The sequence below is a fragment of the Crocodylus siamensis genome, chromosome 13 (genome assembly GCF_052110815.1).
Source record: "Crocodylus siamensis isolate JL-2025a chromosome 13, ASM5211081v1, whole genome shotgun sequence".
NCBI classification, from domain to species: Eukaryota; Metazoa; Chordata; order Crocodylia; family Crocodylidae; genus Crocodylus; species Crocodylus siamensis.
In genome coordinates, this window is record NC_143407.1 from 36,254,580 (window position 1) to 36,275,243 (window position 20,664).

Here is a 20,664-nt window from a genome sequence, read left to right on the forward strand (position 1 = left end):
CTCCTAGTGATTTATACCAACCCAAACAATAACCCCCCTGAAATGAATTAATTTTCCTGACCTTTACTTTTATGAAAGGGATTTTATACAGTACAAATAAGAAAAAAAACACCAGACATGTATATTCACCCTGGGCATTACAGACAAAGAGACAGATCTTGCAAGTCTTCTCCCTTGAGGTTCTGTCACTTCCCACCCCCATCTCTACTTGCAAGATCAATCAGTCCTATAATGATAACACTGACAACCGTCATGCAAGCGCCAACTGTATCCAGAACTTTCAAAATGACATACTTCATAGAGTGGTTTTATTTCCAAGCTGAAATGTCTTATTTCACATTCCAAAAACTTCATCATTTTCCATATAAAAATGGTTTCTCATGGATTAGAGATACTAGAAGAGATGCTAGAACGTCAGGCCTCAAAAGAGATCTGAATACCATCTCCAAAAAGAACAAATATTGTATACCACCTTTGTCTGATTTTTTTTTAAGCGATACAAAAAAAAAATCAACCATATTTGAATATTGTCAAACAACTCTGACACGAGTGGTTTTGTTCAAGGGGCTCAAACTGAGCCAAGACAGAACAGTTCTTATTCCTTGCGCTGATATTTTATGATTATGTGGACTGCAGTCACTGGACCCCCAGTCCATGAAAGCTGCTCTGCCTGCTTGTAGCTGCCTGACGTACAAACACATTAGGATTCCAGCATCTCTATGGGTCCTTTTTTTGGGCCCAAATATGAAGTACTGCACAACTAAACAGTGGTTTCTCGCAAATCGTCCATTTCATCAAATGTGTTCAGTGTGTTTTTGCTATTACTTCTTGAATCATCTTGAACTCTGTTGTAATCTAGGAAAAAAAGGAAAAATATTTGCTAAAAATGTTCTACAGAAGAAATTATTTTCAGTAATCTAGTTTGGCATATAATGTTTGTATTTAAAAATACATGAATTTAATTGATCAATAAGGTCTATATATGCTACCATATTTTGTATAGGACTGCATTTTATCCTTGTCCCCCTCTTTGACAATGCTGAGATTTTTTTCCACTAAGCAACATGTATGCACATTTAAATCAGAACAGAACTCAAACAGGTATTTTTTTGCCATCTGCAATATCTGCAAATTAGGCTATTGTTCTATTATTCCTCTTCTAAATAACAAAAGGTTGAGAAAGAAGACTGCAACAAAGCTAAAAATGCCACTAATATGATCTATTATACTGAAAGCAGCCAGGAGGAACTACCTAATCAGGAAGATATGCAAATTTTGCAATCTGCCTCCTTCTATCTTTAGGATACCTAAATACCTTGGTTAATTTGGCTCCTACATATTTATGGCCTTCATCCTTTGTTGTGTATTAGCAGACCCCTTCCTCTTATATGGAGCATCACTCATCAGTGGACACAAGGGTCCAACTGCACAATACAAACAGAGCGAGGCCCCAAGTTCACATTTAAAAATAGGAATTGGAGACAAAGTTCCAGAGTTTTCTTTTCTGAAGAATCATCTTAAATGTGAAAGAAAGCAAGTTTTCAATAAACCTGTGAGAAGCAGATCATTAGGTTTGTGCTGCGGAATAGACAATTTGCTATATTGCTAGAATTGTTACAATTTACGTTTTAACAACATTCAGCTTTACATATAAGAAATACTTAAATATTTTTATAAGAACAAATATGACAAGGAAGGCCTTTATAAAATTGTATATTCATTCAAATAGAACAATTTTTACATTAACAATACCTGTTGCCCCTGGATCTTCATTAATAAATGAAACATGCGTTTTCCATTCGGTCCATTTCACTTCATTAATCCTGTTTGTATTGTATACAAATTGCATAATTAGCATGCATTATCTCCAGCTTCATAGCTACACTTCCTCTCTTGTTTCTTAATTACTTCTCAGAATTGTCACAATATCATCAAATACCTGTTTTGCCAGTAGTAAAAGAATGCATGTATTTTGCAACATTATGTAATGTATTCACCTATTTTATATGTTCACGCATTGTTAATACTGGTTTAAAACTCACATTTCATAAAGATGATAGTGTTCTCAAAGTCTGGTAATATTTTGCAGTTAAAGAGCAACAATTACAAATGGTCATTTTAAATTCACATTCAAAGGAGATTACAACCAATTAAAATGCACTGCAAACTAGAGATTTAGGAACTGGGCATTAAAATCGTATATGAACATAAATAAAATCCCCACAAAAAGATGATTTGTGTATAAGCAAGACTACACATTTCCAGCTTTATTAAACAGTTGTTTGCAGTAGAAATTCTAAACGAGATTTTTGTAAACAAATTACTGTTCCTACTTACAAAATCTAAACCAGTACAAAATAGTTTATATATTTAAACAAAAATATTTTGAACTGACTTTTGTGTGCATTAAAACCCAGAAGCAGCACACATGCCAGACTAAAAAGTGTGTTAGTATATTATTACCTTAAGCATATTCTAGTGTCATTTTCTGCTACTTTACACAGCTCTCCCAACTCGAACTTTTTCCTCAGGTATTTTGGTAAAATTTTTTCAAATTCCAAAATGGTCCTGGCTCTCTGGCAAAAATATATTATAAAGTTAGAGTGGCGTTCTTAACCATGTTTAATGTAAATGTATTCCTCGTTGCATCTATAGATTTCATATCTTATTTAAGTGAATCTATGAATCTATGAAGTGTACGGAATATTGTTGGATCATTGTTGGAGTATGATCCATTATGTTCTTTTTGCATATCTACCAAGGGATTTTATAATCTGCACTGACATCAACAGTAGTAAATAACCATTTAATACTAAATTCAGTTGAGGTATCTGCCAAGGGTGTGTAAACAAATAGGAAACAGAGAACTTCCTACAGGTATCACATTCATTAAACATTTCTTTATAGTTGCTAAAATTACAGGACCAAATATTTATTTCAAATTGTGCTTGTCTAAGTCTGGAGGACTATTTATTATTTGTCCCACCTGTCTATCTACTGTCTACCATTGTTGTTTCTAACTGCTCTGACTTCAGGGGAGATGCTCCAAGTTTACATGGCTGCAGCTTAGAGGAGAATTTGGCCATTGCATCTATAGTTGAAAGAACAAAACAATATGTAGCTAGCCAGGTTATCACTAAATCAAAACTTAAATATAGATTAACACGATCTGTTATTTTTACAAAAGTTATCTTTCAAACTAGAAGTGGATGGGCCTTAACTAAGTGAGGTGGGGGGGAACTACGATTTATGGTTTAATATTACAAACAAACCTGGAGTTTCCAAATGTGCTCACTCTCTTTAGAAATATTTTCCACGGTTTCTCCCATTAATGCAATCAGCATATTCAGAAGGAGAATAAAAGTCAGTATTACATAAGTTATGAGAATAAGAAGGAACAGCAAAGGATATTTTGAATTCTGCTGGATCTCCAGATCTCCAAGTCCTATAGTGAGTTTAAAAAGCTCCATGAGAACTTTGCCCAGACTGCTGTAGGAATGGCATTCAGTGTTATTGGGGCAAGTATCAATCAATGCAGCAAGAGCTAAGGAGAAAGAAAAAGGGGGAAAAAAGATATATTTCACATGTATATACCTCATATCCCAAAGAATAAAATAGTACAATCCATACTATGGAGAGAGGTTGCTTTTCACCCACTGCATTCTGAAAGGAAATAGAGAACCAACCCAGTAAGATACAGCAACAGCAGATAACAATTTAGCAAAGCAAAACCAAGAGAAACTAAAAAGGGGCCATTTAGCTGGAGAGGATACAGTTATCTACATAGATATTTTAAAGACTCCCACAAAATGGATTTTTAAATATCCACGAGAAGCACTTACACCTCTATCTGGAAATTTGTCACCAGAACAACAGTACTTTTATTCATAATAGCACTAAACATTTAATCTCACAGAAAAGTATCAGTGTGTTTTCTCCAGTAATAGTCAATAAATGATATTTACCTACACCAAATCCCAGCAAAAATATGATATATGCAACTAAAAACTTTATCACATCATGTAGGATAACCTAAAAAAAAAGAAAGTGTTTATCATAAATAAAGCCAGAAGTTATTTTTGCAGTGATATAAAAATGGTGCAACTGTCAAAAAGTGTTTCATTATATTATGAACCATTGTTATGGTTACTTTGTAAACAGTGGAAACCTAAAAGAGTTAATTGACCTGATTTTCTATGATTTGGCCCCACTTCTTGTGCATTAATGGCTATATAATCACAGCTTGATCACATATAACACTATTCCCAGATAAAGCATTTTGGCATAAAATGCAATTAAATATGAAAACTCTATCAGCTGAATATATTTAATTGATTTAAAAGTATATTTAACACTCAGAAGTAATTAGTATGATACCCCCCTTATTTTTTATGATTGTTTTAAAGTATGACATTGATCTCAAGCATTTTTTAGGAACCAAAAAAACTGGAACAGTCAGTGTCAAATATTTGAAATACTGTATATGCAACATCCAAATTGAGGAACCTATCTGACTAAGATTTACCAAATACACTAAGTAAATATAACACAGCGAGGAAGTAATATAACAAAGAGCTACAAATGTTATACTTGCCTTTTGGATCATGACACTATATATCCCCATGGATTGCAACCCCCTGGTGAAATACAGCATGTTGGCCCATCCTAATGCCATAGCCAAAACAAGGCACACAAGGTGTTCTTTGTAGGAAAAGTAGTAGAGGAAGACGGAGAAGATCACAAGCACAGCTTGTATAAAACTGTTAAAAAAAATCGTGTAAATATTCTTACACAACACACAAACTTAAAATAGATAATGGAGAACAGTAATATTGAACTTCCTTATTTCTTTATGTTTAACATCTAATTTCACTTTCCCATCCTGCTTTTTCCTATGTGTATTATTATAATTTAACAGTAGGAAAGGATTGTCTAGGAATAGTATAAGGATCTTGACTGATCCCCCAGTCATGTTTCCTTTGCCAAGACCAGGAGAGGATAGAATAGGAATCCCAGTGCTGACTTCAAGCCACTTCAGGATTCCCATATATAAAAGACCCAACCAGCCAGTAAGGGCAGCTTTGTTAGCTTTTTCCTCAAAGCAACACAAAGATGATGAAGGTCAGGATCCGGCCCCAATGACATTTCTTTTTAAACAAAATATAGCCCTCTATCCTACAGCACTTTCAGAAATAGGAGAGGCGACGGGACCTGAACCTGTTCAGCCTCCACAAGAGAAGGCTGAGGGGGGATCTGGTGGCCTGTTATAAACTAGTCAGAGGGGAGCAGCAGGCACTGGGGGAGTCCCTGTTCCCCCAAGCACCGCCAGGAGTGAGCAGGAATAACGGTCATAAGCTGGCAGAGGGGAGATTCAGGCTCAACATCAGGAGGCGCGACTTCACGGTCAGGGCAGCTAGGATCCGGAACCAACTTCCAAGAGAAGTGGTGCAGGCTCCTACCCTGGGGGGCTTTAAGAGGAGGCTAGATGTACACCTTGCTGGGGTTGTTTCACTCCAGTACTCTTTCCTGCCATGGCAGGGGGTCGGACTCGATGATCTGCTCAGGTCCCTTCCAACCCTAGAAACTATGAAACTATGAAATAAAGTCTCTCAAGAAATTAGAGACAGCTACATATATTGAACAAATACTCCTGGGGCCAGAAGTTTGCATCTATTAATTCAGAATAATTACTGATCAGTTTAACTAAACATGGTGCCAGACAATGAGCAGTGTCTTACACTAAAGTTACATCTAAAATTATAATATTGTCTCAAATAAATGTAAAGAAATGTGATTGACAGTGAAAGGATTCTATTTTCAGCCAATCAAAGATATATAACTAACAGAATGAAAGTTATTTCAGAAGCAACAATTATTTACATGTTAGGCTTACAATGCAAAGTGGAACCATGCATCTGATAGAATTGATTGAAGGTCTGAGGGTCTCAGCAGAAAGATCGCTACACTCTACATAGAGAAATTTATAAAATAGGTTTAAAAAGTAGTAAAAAAAGTTGCAAAATATTACCTGATCATTAAAAATTCAATACAAATAACTAGTTTTAGTCTTTCTGTAATAGCTCAAAAGTTGCTTTTACAGAATGTTTAAGAAATTAGTCTGCTTGTTCAACTGTACGTAACAGTTAACTTTAAAAATTATTTAATAGTAATGTCTATTTAAATGCTTCACTGGAAAAATCTGTCATAAATCTTTGTCTTCTCTGGGACAAACCCTAATCCAATACTGTAGTTTAAAGCATGAACCACTTCAAGGACACGAGCAGTTCTGCTTACCTAAAGATCTTAAACTGACACCCTGGCTAAAATAACTTGCCTAATTAGTAAAAGTTGGCTATGTTCTCTGTATGTTAAAACTCATTGGCTAGGATTTACCCATAGAACCTTGTCCATCTTGGCTAGGTACAGGCATTCAAGAAGCCCAAGGTAGAATCGATCTAAGTTATGTGATTTTCTATAAGTTTAGGTCAGTAGCAAACAGAACACACATTTGCCCTTCGGTGGACAGGGCGAAGGAGAGGGGCAAATCTTAGAGCAGGCTCTGCCATTTTTAAACCAGTCTACGTGTGCTGCACTTCTGTTCTGTTATGGGTATAGACCAGTTTTGTGCTCTAAACATTTGTTCTCTTATGGGTATAAACTGATTTCTGATCACTTATACTGGTAAAACTGTGATGTCTGTACCTGGCCATTTTGTTCCCACTCTTTCAAATAGAAAATATTTGCATCATTTCATGTTGTATCACTTGCAGTAGTATATATACAGGGTCCTTAGAAATGATTAACACCTTTATGCTTGTTCATTAGCTGTTAAGTAATTCCAGGTGTTCTAAAATGTTCATCAAAACTATTACCAAACTGTTTATAAATCTGCAGAAGACATTTATGCATACAATACTGTATATCAATTCTGGACATGTCTTACCTCTCTTACAGCTAAACCTAATGCCCCTAGCATAACAAACAGTTGTCCCATCAGATGTAGCCATCCCATTTTACGTGTCAGAATTAATGGATAAGGTGGATCCTGAAAAAGAGGGCAGGGTTGAACAATGGATGTTTTGAGTTAGTTATTTAAAGACTAAACAAATAAAAAGGTATTGACACTGGGTCCAATCCCCATGACTGTCTGGGCAGAATTACTATTGGCTTTAATACGAGTTTTTTGCATGGAGTACTTACAGGGTTAAGTCCAAAATGACATAACATAGTTTAGGCTGTTTAAAACGTGATTATTTGTCTCAATTATTAAAGAAATAACTTTTACAATTTCAACCATCCCCACACACATACATCAAAGAGTGAGTGGTCTGTTGTTGCAAGACTCAAATGAGTTTCTCTTTTCTCTTAATTGTTGCTCTTGCGCTTCAAGTAATAAACTCAATATGGGAAACCTGGCCTTCGCTGAAGCCAAATGCCAAAACTCTTTCACTTCATAGGAACCAGTATATCATTTATTTGTACTGCTGATCGGCCATGCATGTTAAATCTGGTTTGGGGAAGATGGCATTTTAAAATAAAAAATTGATGAGAATTTTCAGTCTATGTGCATACCTCCTCTCCATGGGGCTTGTGGTAGGAGACAAATGTTAATGTTACATTGTATACGAAATAAAAGCAACATGAAATAAAGAACATGTGTCTTGCAAACTTTTTCCATTTCATTCGCAGTAGTGAATTCAGGGGCTCCAAGGTCAACATGTCATGGCGGTTCTGTAGAAGAAAAGAATTAGAAAGCAAGAGAAAAAGATGGGTCACTGAATATAAAAAAAATCCCCCAAATTTTCAAGGGCATATTTTATAAGCTTCATTTCAGGGCCTCTTCCTGTTAATCTAGATTAACATCTTTGTTCAACGACTAGACAAGTCAGACCCTCAGGTGGCATAATTCATTGGTGCTACAGCAATTGATATGTACGATTATCTCCTAAATCAAGTTCACCTTGCTCGGGTGAAAGTACGATGATAGTCATTTGAATTTTAGTAGAAAACCAAATTCTTTTAAAGACTGAAACATTCTTGGTAATGCATTGCTTAGATCTATAGAACAATGCTACACAAAGGAAATTTACTTCTTAGTGATCCCCAATAAACACTTCCTTTTAACGAAGCTACAGCTAGGATAGCAGGTGGCTGTTTGAGAGAGGAGATGCAGTGTGCTGACCCACTAGCCCAAAACCATTTTAGCTGCCATGAGAATGACAGCATTCTAGGATTTGAAAGAACCCTAATTGTCACCAAGTCCACCCCGGCCCCAGATCTTTCATTCATTCACAGTTCCACTAGTTCTACAACCACCCAAATAGATACATAGCCAGCCACTTCTTGAAAACCTCCAATGAAGGAGACTCTGCAACTTCCCTAGGCAGCTTGTTCTGACTGTTCTTACAGTTAAAACTACAGTACGAGAGATAATGCCCCAACTATGCAACAAAAAGTAATGCCCTAATCTTACGTTGGGATCTGAAATAGTAGGCAATCATAATGGGGCTCTGTTTATCATAGTGGCTTCTGCTGCAAAAGGGACAACTAAAGTTGCATTTTTAATAACAGTTAGACAAATTCTCCAGCTACGTTATGGATTTTTAAACTGCAAGTGAATATACTGCTAGAAAATATACAGCTTTCAGTGACAGGCAACTTACACCAATATTTGTGTTATAAACAATAATCTCCAGTAATGAGTTGTCCACGGTGGTATCTAATTCTGTCAGGTCATAAAGAGAAGATTGAACAGGTCCATAAGCCCAATCCGTGAATTTTCTGGAAAGGCTTCTGTTTGGCTTGTCTTTTATTTCTCTACTAAGAATGTATTTCAGAATCTAAAACATTAATAGAATCATTTGTGAGTGTAGTCTTCTAAATGAAGAGAGCAAGAGCGGGGCACACTTGCCAAAAAAAAAAAAAGTACTGTCACATTTGCCAAAATGGCACAATTAAATGTATTCTGTAATTCCATTAACCTTTTAGTAATTGAGGGGAGATATTATAGATGACTGAGCTCTGTGAAATATGTACAGTTTTCTTTAATTGCTTTGAATTTTCTATTACATGTGCACTTTTTTCCAATTAAAGCAAATCTACCATACATTCCACTTGGTATTTTTGTTTAACTTTTCTTTTAATCATGACTTCCTAATTTATTCCACTGTTAATTATTTACCAAGCACTCCAAGCAGTCGCTTTCCGAGGGCCAAGTTCTATTCTGTCGTTCCATACAGAACAACTCCAGAGATACGCTTGTGTAATTAAGAGCAAAGTCTACTTCACTTTCTACTTGTCACATGTCAGCACAAAAACTTCACCACTTGAACTGAAAATGCTGAAAGGAAAACTTCTTAAATTTAAACAAAACTTATTTTTAATTGTAAATATCATTAAAGCATTTATATTAATAGGTTCTGAAAGATTTCATTTTACAAAAGTTGATCGGGTCAACTCATGTGTTTTACATCTTGAGCATGTAATGAGCAGGCGTAAATGCAGAATCCCGAAAGGGCCATTCAACGCTATAGGACTCTGATTCTCAACCAGGGAGACTTGGGATCCTTTCACAGGTGCCATGGGATGCTCTGCAATGTTAGCACTGCTAGGTGTACAAATATGATTCACAAGATAAACCCAGAGATTTCAAACAGAAATCCATTCTGACCAGCTGTGGTCTTTCTGAATTTAGAACAGAAGAACTGCTCTAAGACTTTTCTGTAGTCAAAAAAGTGAAAACTAAGAACTGGCATTTTCCAGCGGGTGCCTTGACCTTAATGAGGCATGTCTTGAGTCTGAAAGGTTGAAATGAAAACCACTGCTGTAGGAGTTACCATCCCTTAAGCGAACTGGTCATTTCCAGGCCGCTTCAGGAAGCACACCAAGTTTTACTCCTGCTGTACCTACACAAAAAAAAATGGCTGCTTCATCTCATTAGCTTGCATTGGATACCATATGACATGATTGCTGCCTGTCCACACGCCTTATTTGCAGGGCAGAAAAATATGCAGAACTGGATCTTGGTAATGTCGTTGACTCATTGCATTGAACGTACTGTGGATTTCTTTGTACCATGTCACAGGTGCTTGTGCATTTTGTTACCATGAGTCTGCAGATAACTTAGCAGGGGAGTCATTACACTCTTCAAATCGCTCCCTCACAAGACGGGTTTGCAAGATGCGTTAAAGACATTGTTATTTTATTCTGCTAGGAGGAGATTTATGAAGACCTGAAAGAATCTGATTCGTACAAGGAACAACCTGGTGCAACTAATGGAGTTTTTTGGTTTGCTTTAAATGATCTCAGCTGACCCAGTATGATTAATGTATAGTAGTACATGATCAACAACGTATACACTACTGTTATGAGTACAGAGATGGACAACCTAGATTCTCTCTGCATATTTAATTTAATATTGAGACCGAGTCTTACCTCCACTTTCCCAGTTTTTGCAGCTAATTGGAGTGGTGTCAAGCCCTCTTTATTCTTCATGGTCTCCAACATTCTAGCTTTACTTTTCAGTAAAATCATGTCGTACATTCTGATTACAAAGTCATTTTGGGTTTTAAAGTCCTCTGCCACTGTAACTAATGCGTGCAATATATTGTTTCCTCGGGAATCTTGTGAGGTAATATCAGTCCTGCTATTGGCCATTAGCAGTTGAACAATATCTGGCTGATTGGTGCATGCAGCTAATGCCAGTGAAGTTTCACCTAAGAAAGTACAAAACGGAATAGCTATTCATTAAAAATATTATAAGAATCAGAACTGTACTGTAACAGAATAACTATTTTGAGATGCAATTAAAATCTGAGCACAATAATATAAAGTTGAAGAGAAACTAAGTTCATGTGAAATTGTTGTTTGAGGAAGCTCTGTAATTGCAAAAATGCACTTTTGTTGACAAATTTCTGTCTTTGAAAACAATTGCTGTAAAACTATTTCTGAACATACTTTTCTGAACTGTAGCAAGTTGCATTCTCTTTATTGCATAGTGATTTGCATTACAAATGGTAATGTATCTAACGTCATGTGATGGGTTATGTCAAGCACTTACATGAAATACCCAATTAAACAAAATAAGCACACAGACCTTTCATGTCTCTATAAGAAATGTGTGTATATATATATATATGTATATATTTATTGTGTTTATTCACTCTGCACTATGTATAAGCTTATCCTATTCCCTGGTCTTTCGCAAGCATCTATTCTGTAGGGACAAAGTGTAAAAGGACCTTGTGCAATTAGTCCTTCAGAATGCTAAATTGGAGTGTTGCCGGACTTGTTTAACCATTCATTTGGGTGGCTTCTTTTCTAGCTTGCGTGACAGGTATTTCTTCCTTTATTAACTGTGCACCTGCTCCAAAGCCCCATAAAATGAACAGAAAGGACTCCCATTGGGCCTACCCCTGTGTTTATAATAGACGTAGTCTGGGGTATTATTTGTTTGCTTGTGCCTCACATAACCAAGAGCGTCTCAAGATAAATACTTTCCTTATTCTTCTGTAGGGGCAAAAACTTGCTTTGTCTGTGTGGTCTGTCTGTCAGGAACTTATTGTGATACAGCAAAGTGTGAGAAAATTCTTTTGCATTTAGAATGAGGCCCATTGTCCCTTTTATAGCTTATGGGAGCTCACTAATATAGGTCCAGTTAATGTAAGAGACTTGTCTCCTGATGGTTTAATTGTTCCGGTATTACAAACCAGTCTTTTCCCAGGTAGACTATGTTTTTCACTTACCAAAGTAAAAGCCTTCATGCTTGTATTTGGGATTAAAGAACACACCCTCTGCACGGGCATTGACATCTGCTCCTTTTTCTATGAGGGTCTTGGCAATATCATATTGTCTTCTTTCAATGGCAATATTTAGAGCAGCCTGGCCTGCAAGAGCAATATGCACGCATTAGGAGCATAAGATCAAGGCTTTTTGTGCCTTGTACAACACTAAACAGACTGATGATGCATCATTACTATAAATTGTCATTGAAACTATCTATAACTTAAATAATTTGGACTCTTGTTTAAAAGTCTGAAGAAATTACATTATTCTGAAGTGCTGCTGGATGGTGATACCTTTGTACGCTTCGTCTGTGTATGCAGCATTAATAAGTAGTTCCAAAATATTATTTTCTTCTGCAAAGGAGAACAGTATATTCACAATTTCATTTGTGTTCCGATTGATGTTCAACAGGGCCTTCATCAGACAGGTTTTCCCAGTATCAGAAGCAGTTAATTTTTTCATCAGATATTCTGTAATGATTGAATTTTGAGATTAAAATCTAAGCAGATTTTGTTATTTCCTAAAGCAAGAAAAGAATTCCAACCTTTTACTAGGGAACAAAAACATATACACATAAACTATTCAGCAAACAATTGGTCTACTCCCATTCCCTTATTTGAGCATTGTATTCCATATGTACCTAAATGCAGAAACACACGTATTGACAAATCAGTCAAGCCAGTAGACTGGTTTATCCATATGACTTGGCTAATACATAATAAACCTTTGGCCAAATCCTGAAATCCTCAGGTCTTGTTCATCCATGATTCTCACTAACTATAACTAGGTTTAAAAGCAGCAGTTTCTATCTTTCAATTCTGTACTTATTCTTCTACATGCATCTAAAAGTGCCTATCTTTGTTACAGTCAAAAAGCACGACTGCCGTTTATGCAGACATATCGGAGATAGCTTTCAAAGAGCTATTTGGATATTTCAAACAGAGTGGCTATGGCAGCGTGACGCTCAACACCAGTTGCAAAATCCAGACAAGGAGTGGAATAGAAAACTTGTGTGATGTAGAGATACCCTCAGTTTAGCATGGAGGGTAAAAAAAGCAGCTCTGTACATACAGTTATTTTCCTCTGCAGTGTTCAGTCATCACATTCACCCTGAAGAGTTATAGCTATGCATACTGGTGCGCTGGACCATCAGAAATAATCTTACATTGTCTGCTAGTAGGTAGCTAAATTGATGCTCTTACTCTTTCTAAGGCCTAAACATGACATTCAAACAAATGAGCCACCTTACTCCTCTATAAAAACAAATAGTCATGTCTCTACCACATATGTGGTCATGGTATCAGGAGAAGTAACACTGATTCACTACACAGCTTACCTGGCACAGTCATGTTTCTACATGCATTTGACCTTTCCTTTACTTCTGTGAGGAGATGACATAATTCTTCTATATTCCCCTCAGATACTGCCCTGAACAAATACTTCTTCAGCTTTTTCCGCACATTGTTGTGTTGAGCTCCTTGCGGTAGATTAGTACTAAAGAAAAGAAAAGAAAAAGAACCATATATCCTAGTCTAATCTACTAATACTAGTGTGTTATTTAGAAAAAGAAATGTGATTATGTGTTGCTAATTAACATAATCATGTTTATATAAATGCATGCATACACACTTGTGCTTTCCATCTGCAATGTTGTTACAGGAAGCTTATTTGGTGAGAAACAGCTACTAAAGCTGATTGTAATTATCAGACTACGGAGCATGGTTATTCTTCCAAGTGATTATTTTACAATGTGTGGGGCTTTTTGTAGACCCCTCAGCCTCTGCATAGTCCATCTCCAACAGCCATCAGAGTAAGAATAAAGCTCAGAGATCCCCCAACACCACACACATCCTCCACTTTGCACTAAGAATTTGTGACTAACATATGGGCTGGTCACCAGAGGGCTTTTCATATCAGAGAGCATGACAAATCCCTGGCACAAAATACTGGATTCATCTGGACACAGTTCCAAGACTGGTTAGAGATAACCTCCAAGAGCAGAGTATCAATGCAATGCATAAAACTGGCTGAGAAAAATGGAGGTTCTGGTTTTCAGAAATAAAGAAGAAATGTTGAAAAAATAAGTCCAAATCAGGCCCAACCAGCTGAGCTTCCAGCATCCCAGCTCAGGATCTCCGACCTCAGAACAGCCCACCAGAAATCCACTTTGAATGCATAGAAGCAGAACGTATTAATCGACCAGATTAAAATTTGACCAGTGTTATAGCTGCCACCGTGTAGAAAATGCCAATGGAGTTTTACTAACCACAATGAGGATTTAAAATTTAGACAGCATCTCCAACAGTAGAAGTCTTTCTTAAAAATCACACTGATGCATCATAAAACTACAGAAATCTAAAGCTTGAGGGACCTCACCAGGTCAGCTGTCCAACCTCCTCTCTGAGGCAGGGTCAAGTGTACAAAAACCGTCTCTGTCAGGCATTTCTCTACCCTGTCCTCAGCTACAAAATGTGATTCTGCAGTCTCACTTGTAAGCCTGCTCCAGTCTTTCAACTATTCATAGTTAGAAATGTTGTCAAGATGTCCAGCCTTACATCTCCTAAGTCTTTATTTGAAGACTGTTGCATTCCCTATCAGTCTCTTCTTTTTTTTCTAGACCAAAACAAACCTAACTCTTTCCATATTTCCTCATTAGGTCTCATTTTTTTGGGAAATTTTATTTTTGTTGCTGTCCTTTGAACTCACTTTAATTTGCCTATGTCTTAAAAGGTGGTACCCCAAATTGGTCACTGTCTTCCAGCTGATGCCTAAACAAGGTTGAGCAGTGAAATAATTACTTCTGGTGTATTTTATATAACTCTCCTGTCAATACATTCCAGAATGATATTTTTTCTTTTGACAATCATTAAGATCTGATTTTCCCTAGAGGTCTTCTATTCAGATACTGAATAGTCCTATCCCTAACAAATAGGAATTTCCAAAATAAAAACCAGCAGCCATACTACTGGTTTTCAGAAGTTAACTGGTATTGTTTATTCTACCCATTAGTGCATCTTGTGTTTTAAGGAGAGCTGAGCTTGAAGGCAATAACTTCCACCCCAGTTGATATTTTTCTATCCTACAACCATTTTTCTTGTGAAGATTAACCATAAAAAGAAAAAAGGTGTTATGTTGCCTCTACACGGTGCTGACAGTTATGCACTAGATAAGTTCTTGCCTGTATGCATGGTGCTTAGGTACAAAATTTCCTCTCTGAACCAGGAGGCAAACAATTTTATAACTTTTTCCTTTCTTTGATCTCCAAGATTTCATAGGGGGATGCATGACATACAATTTCCAAACATGCATTTGTTGATTATAAGACTCAAAACGTATTAGTCATATACCCTGAAGTCTATTAGGACCTTATTTTTAAATCATGACAAGCAAAAAATCAGTAAATCCACTCTATCACGTATTTAATCCATGGAAAATCCAGAACAGAAATACATTATGCCTCCACTTACCAACAGCTGTCTATGTTTGTAATATCATCCTGAAGAGATTGTGGGGAATCTATGTCTTCCCCGTTTCCAGATGCACTATAGAAAACACAGAAAAGGTTAAGTGCTTAAGTGAGGAGGACATCTTGGCAAATTATACTAAGAATCAGTCAATAGTGAGAAGCAATATCAATGAAAGCATGGTAATTAGATTAATTTGATGATGTACTTTTTAATCCCATCATTCAGCTCTCCTTGTGTGTTTCAAACTGTAAGAAAAATTAAAACCTTCGAAGATTACTGTGCAAACAAGTTCTATTTGAAAAGATTGCTTGTGTTTTCCCTTGTTATTTTGTTGGGGATCCCAAACATTTTTAATTTTCATACTGTTTTTCTTACTTAACTCTAGATATTGCATTATATTCTACCTTTCCCCACCACGTTCTCATTATTAATTTGATAACTATTGTGCACGGGTTGCATACACAATATAAATGACTTACAAAGTTATTTCTGTGCAGTGCTTACTGCTGATATTGCCTATAAGAAGTTCAAGACCAGGCTCTAAATTGGATTTGCATGATTGACTTTGATACTTCCAAGGGAAGATGTATTTAATACATACTGTACCTACTTTGCAGAATGGTTAAATGCAAATCTGACTTAAGAGGACAAATGGCAATTGCTTTTCATAGCTTGTTTTTCATTTTTTTTCTTGCAGGTTAAGCAGTGATAGAATACCCTCAGCTAAAAACTCAGGAGAATGAAACCCGGTGTTACCTATGCACAAAATAACTATACAGATAGTAGTGCTAGTTTCACACACTGCCCTGTAGATTGCAATCCCTGTCTGCCCATGGCCACTCTGCAAAAGAGAAAGGATACAAGATGGGTAGTCGTTATTTGGGGATGTTGCAATCTGGAGACCTATCTTTGGGAAACTAAACAAAACATTCAGCTGATTTGCATAAAACCCCAAACCACCATTTAACTTAGAAGCATTCAGTCTTTATCATCTTGGACTGGATTTGATTTGCAATGGGCAATCCAGCTTCCTTTTGCTGACACCCCAAACCTTTCACAGCCTTGACAACAAAATGAGTCTTTCTGCACTCATTCCTCATTTGGCATAAATGGCTTTTTTTACCTGAACTCAAATACTCATTTTTTCTCTCTATTGTTTGACTCACTTTTGTACCATCACCAGTATATTGGATGCCAGCACAGAGCTAAGGATAGAGCTTGTTAGATGACTTGTGCTCCCTCTGCTGGTTTTACAACAGAACCCAAAACACCATCAGTCCTAAATAAGTGAGAGTAGGGGGGACATGGCCCCTAATTTTTTAACAAGATAGTGCTAAATGGAAAGACAGGATTCAAAATAAAAAACACCATTTTGCTTGTCAACTAATCAGAATTTGGGCCTAATTTATTAATCTATGTCTCTTGCCAAATAAAAAAAAAAGAAAGGACAAAATTCAGGATTGAGACCACCAACTTTGGCCACAGTTTCACTCCCACTGAAATCAAGGGTAGTTTTGGTATCAAAAAAACCCCAACATGAATGTAAAGACACCGTTGTATTTTACTGAGAACTTCTGATTAGTTATTCAAAAAGGAGCGGTTGTGTACCATGGAATTTGTGTATATGGCATATATTGCACTTACCAAGGGCGGATATTTGAATCCATGGGTTTTGAAAACACAGGAGGAGATGCATGACTTGGAGTCGAATTGCTGTCAAAGCCATCAAGCTCAAGGAAAAAGTGTGAACTGTTGAATACATTGTGTTAAATGTTTATTAGAAGGAAAGAAAATCAAATCATAACACAAACTAATATACATATTCTTAGCCAGGAACAGCTTTAGATATTTCTAGTAGAGTTGGAGTGACATTGTAACCACGGGGGAGGGCGGGAATTATCTAGATATTCCCAACACATTCTGCATGTCCCACACTTAATGCGGCAACTTTGTACCAAGCTTTTGAACACACAGGTTATTGCTACTGCAAAAGAATATATTATCAAATGCAGACACCCTCCCCGCCCCCCCATCCACCTGCTCTTTGAAAGATTTATATAGTAGCCACCAGTTTTCCAGCTAGGAAGAACCAGGAGGAAGCCTTCCTGAAGCCACTGACCCTGAAGAACACTGCAAAGCTTGAAACGTGTGTCACGTGTTAAAATGGCACAAGACACTTCAACCCTCCAGGTCTGAACGTGCTACTTCCACAATCAGGAGCATGAAATGTCACTGTATTTAGTTAAGACAGGAGATAGGAAAGAGTTGAGTTGCTTGACAACATAGGAAAAGATTAGTGAGGAACTATGATGGCACAGCCTTTTAAAAGCCTGGAGTGTTGGCAAGAAGGAGTAAATGGTTTGTCACTGATAGATGTCATTAAACAGGTGTCACATTTCACCTGCGATGGATGAATTTTGTGGTGGGCTAAGTGACTTCTATGGGGGCTACAGTTTGCAGGTTGTTGCCTGAATTTCTAAAGCGATCTGACAGTCACCTTGCAATTCTTTCAGGTTGTAGAACAAACTGAATGTCAGTGCTGAACTTGCCTCCTTTTTCTTTTAAACTTGCCTACAAATAAATATTCAGATACAGTCAAAGCAAGCACATGAGCATCAATTTTCCACCTTCTGCTATGCTACTACTGAACAAGTTGTCAATGTAAGCCAAAAATAGCGTGAGATATCTTCCCTGGTTGACAGTTTTGATCATCTGGTGAAAAAAAAGTATGGATTCACGGCATGTGGGTGTTCAAACTTCAGTGACCTTTTAGTGCCTTTATATGTGCATGTGAGCACATTCCAGAAATATGAATATGAAAAATACCACTTCTATTTAGCAGGCATGTACTGTATATCTGAAATTACTTTGAGGGGGGAGGGCTGATCATTGCACAGGAAGCATGTTAGCTGAGACATTACTTAACACAAACAGGTGCCAGATTCTCAGCAGCTGTAAATGGCTATATAGCTCTGCAGATGTCTGACTTTGGCACAAAGACTGGGAAAGAATGGCGGGAAAGCAGCTTTATCCCATTGTTTTGCGTTCTTTATGCAAGGAGCCCTGCCCTTGCTGACAATGACAGCCTATGGCTACAATGAACCCTGGAGGCAGTGGAAATGGCTACTGAACAGTTGCACGGGCCCTACTCTGGACACAACAGCGTGTTGGCTCAGCACTGAGGCAGCTGTCTTACATTGGGGGAAACCCCCAGGGACAGGACTTCCAGCCTGGGGAGCTCCATTCTCTCTGCATCCCTGGCATCAAATGGGCACATGGCTGTCATGAACTGTTATGCAGCCCGTCTTGAAGGTTGGCATAATCCTCATACCTATCTTTCGCTTTACGGGGGAAACCCAAGGCATACCATAAGTCACTGACAACACATACCCAAGTGCTTATGTATTCCAGCCACGTGTCACAGGGAACACTCCCCATGAGCCTAGTCACGCTCTGAAAACACAGGCAGCACTCCTCCCACGCAGCCTCCAGATCTTCCCGAGTTTAGATGCTGTGCAATTGGTTAATCCCTACCTCATTAAGTCAAATAAGGTTTAATTCTAAAATGAATTATTGCTAAAATAAAAGCCTTGTAAAAGAGAGATTACACTTAGATAGCCTCCTGGGCTCACCAATGGGGGTATAACACTCCAGCCTGAAATGGTTAAAAGCAGGAGGTATATACAGCAGCATGAACACATGTAATTAATGGAGTACGGTGGAGGTTTATAATTAAAATACATGTGATTGGTGTTTCTTATATAACAGGAATGTTCCCTACCACACCCTAGCTCCCTGTTGAAAGATAGGTGAGACTCTGCCACCCTAAGGTTATTACTACTGATGCCAGAAATCTGAATTTGCCATAGGAAAACTCATATGTACTTGCTGTAATTTGACAGTGTCCTGCAAGGTGGCCTGTGCCTGTGTATTTGGAGTAGATCAGACATCCCCATTGCCCACAATACGAACAAGAACAATAATTCCAGCACAGGTCTGTATAGGGCTACCCTTATACTTTCAGGCAGGTTAAACCTGCCAGACAGAAAAAAAGGATGTGTCTCTTCCTGAACAGAATGAGAAATCAGGCCAGCTCATGAGTTTTCAGATTACGAGGAGTCACAAGCAGCTGCATGCATCATTTCTGCATAGATGCAATCCCTCAGACTATCAACAAAGGTGTAATGGGTGCCAAAGCATTTTTAAATTTTCCGGGGACTTAAAAATGTGATTGTGCTATATTCTGTGCAGTGCAGTCAACAAAAGAATGGAAATCGCCCAAGGGTACAAGCAGAAATCAGAGAGCAAACGTTTGAGATGTATTCATCAGCGTTATATCAAGGATGAATATGATCAGCTTGTATTCAGACACAAATCTCTAGCTGGAGTATTAATGTACAGGTGTGAAGCATGCATTAAAATGAATATTTTATTTCGTAGGATGAGATCAGTGGTATGGCTCATTAATGAGGATCATGAAACACAGAGTGAATCCAACCTTTTATATGAAAATCTTATGCTGTTTCCAACTCTTTCCTTGCTTCTCCATTTTGCCTCCTTCCTAAACCTAATAGTTCACACTCAGTCATATTTCCATGCTTCTCACTATGGAAGTGCCTAATCTCTGCTGCCAAAACAGCTCCTCTTTGTCCCCACTTCCTGAATGGCCTTTTACGAATGATCACTATACCCTTACGCATTTAAACCATGGCGCTTTGCTAGGCCCTGTTTCTGCAGGCTTAGACACGTGGGTAGACCCCCATGAAGTGAGATGAGATCTTGCAAGGCTGAGGTGGTGGGTTTTTAAAGCTCCTGCAACATAGCCCCTGCCCACATTTGGGCGAAATACCTCACACCTCTGCCTGTGTGCACATGGACAACGAAAATATTAGCAATGATTGCCATGCTAATATATGCTGATACCTGCTGATAAAAGGGCTTACAAATAGCACTATAACCTGCTGTTCATCACAATCAATTGTCCTTGGCTGGTCTGGGGAAGCTCTTGTGTCCTACCTTTTCTTTGGGAGAGTACTTTCAGTTGCCTTTTTGTCCTGGTGATTTGTAGGAGGTGTACCACGTGGATTTAGTTTCTTGCCCATAAGCGGAATAATTTCCTTGTTATCCTTAATCATGTTTCTGCAGTAGATAGAGTCAGAGCTATTTAATTTCCTTTTAATTTTGAGAAATTATATGACTAGATTGCTTGTTGGTATTCCTTTCTCATACAAAAAATAATACACACATTTTAATCAGGATATTTTTCAAAATTCTTCCTTTTCAACAGATTCAGACACAGATGTTCAATTAAAATGTGTTGAGGTTTGAAGTTTCTATTTTGGACTATATTTGCTTAAATTATTTTTCAACAAGAGCAGTATTAGAGGTGATATGATACCACCATTAGGAAAAC

The 20,664-nt window shown here is 37.6% G+C and overlaps 1 protein-coding gene across 1 annotated transcript; it reads right to left on the reverse strand.

Moving 5' to 3' along the window:
* Positions 1–611: 611 nt before the first annotated feature.
* Positions 612–20,395, reverse strand: TRPV3 (transient receptor potential cation channel subfamily V member 3). The gene is made up of 17 exons (XM_090025202.1): positions 20,268–20,395; positions 16,896–17,000; positions 15,252–15,326; positions 13,121–13,278; positions 12,078–12,254; positions 11,745–11,885; positions 10,435–10,715; positions 8,664–8,840; positions 7,573–7,731; positions 6,944–7,045; positions 5,894–5,967; positions 4,595–4,760; positions 3,966–4,032; positions 3,273–3,544; positions 2,464–2,576; positions 1,753–1,823; positions 612–855 (listed from the first exon to the last, which is right to left on the reverse strand). The coding sequence occupies exons 1-17, from the start codon at positions 20,384–20,386 to the stop codon at positions 761–763; spliced, it is 2,352 nt and encodes a 783-aa protein (XP_089881328.1). The 5' UTR covers positions 20,387–20,395; the 3' UTR covers positions 612–760.
* Positions 20,396–20,664: the final 269 nt, after the last annotated feature.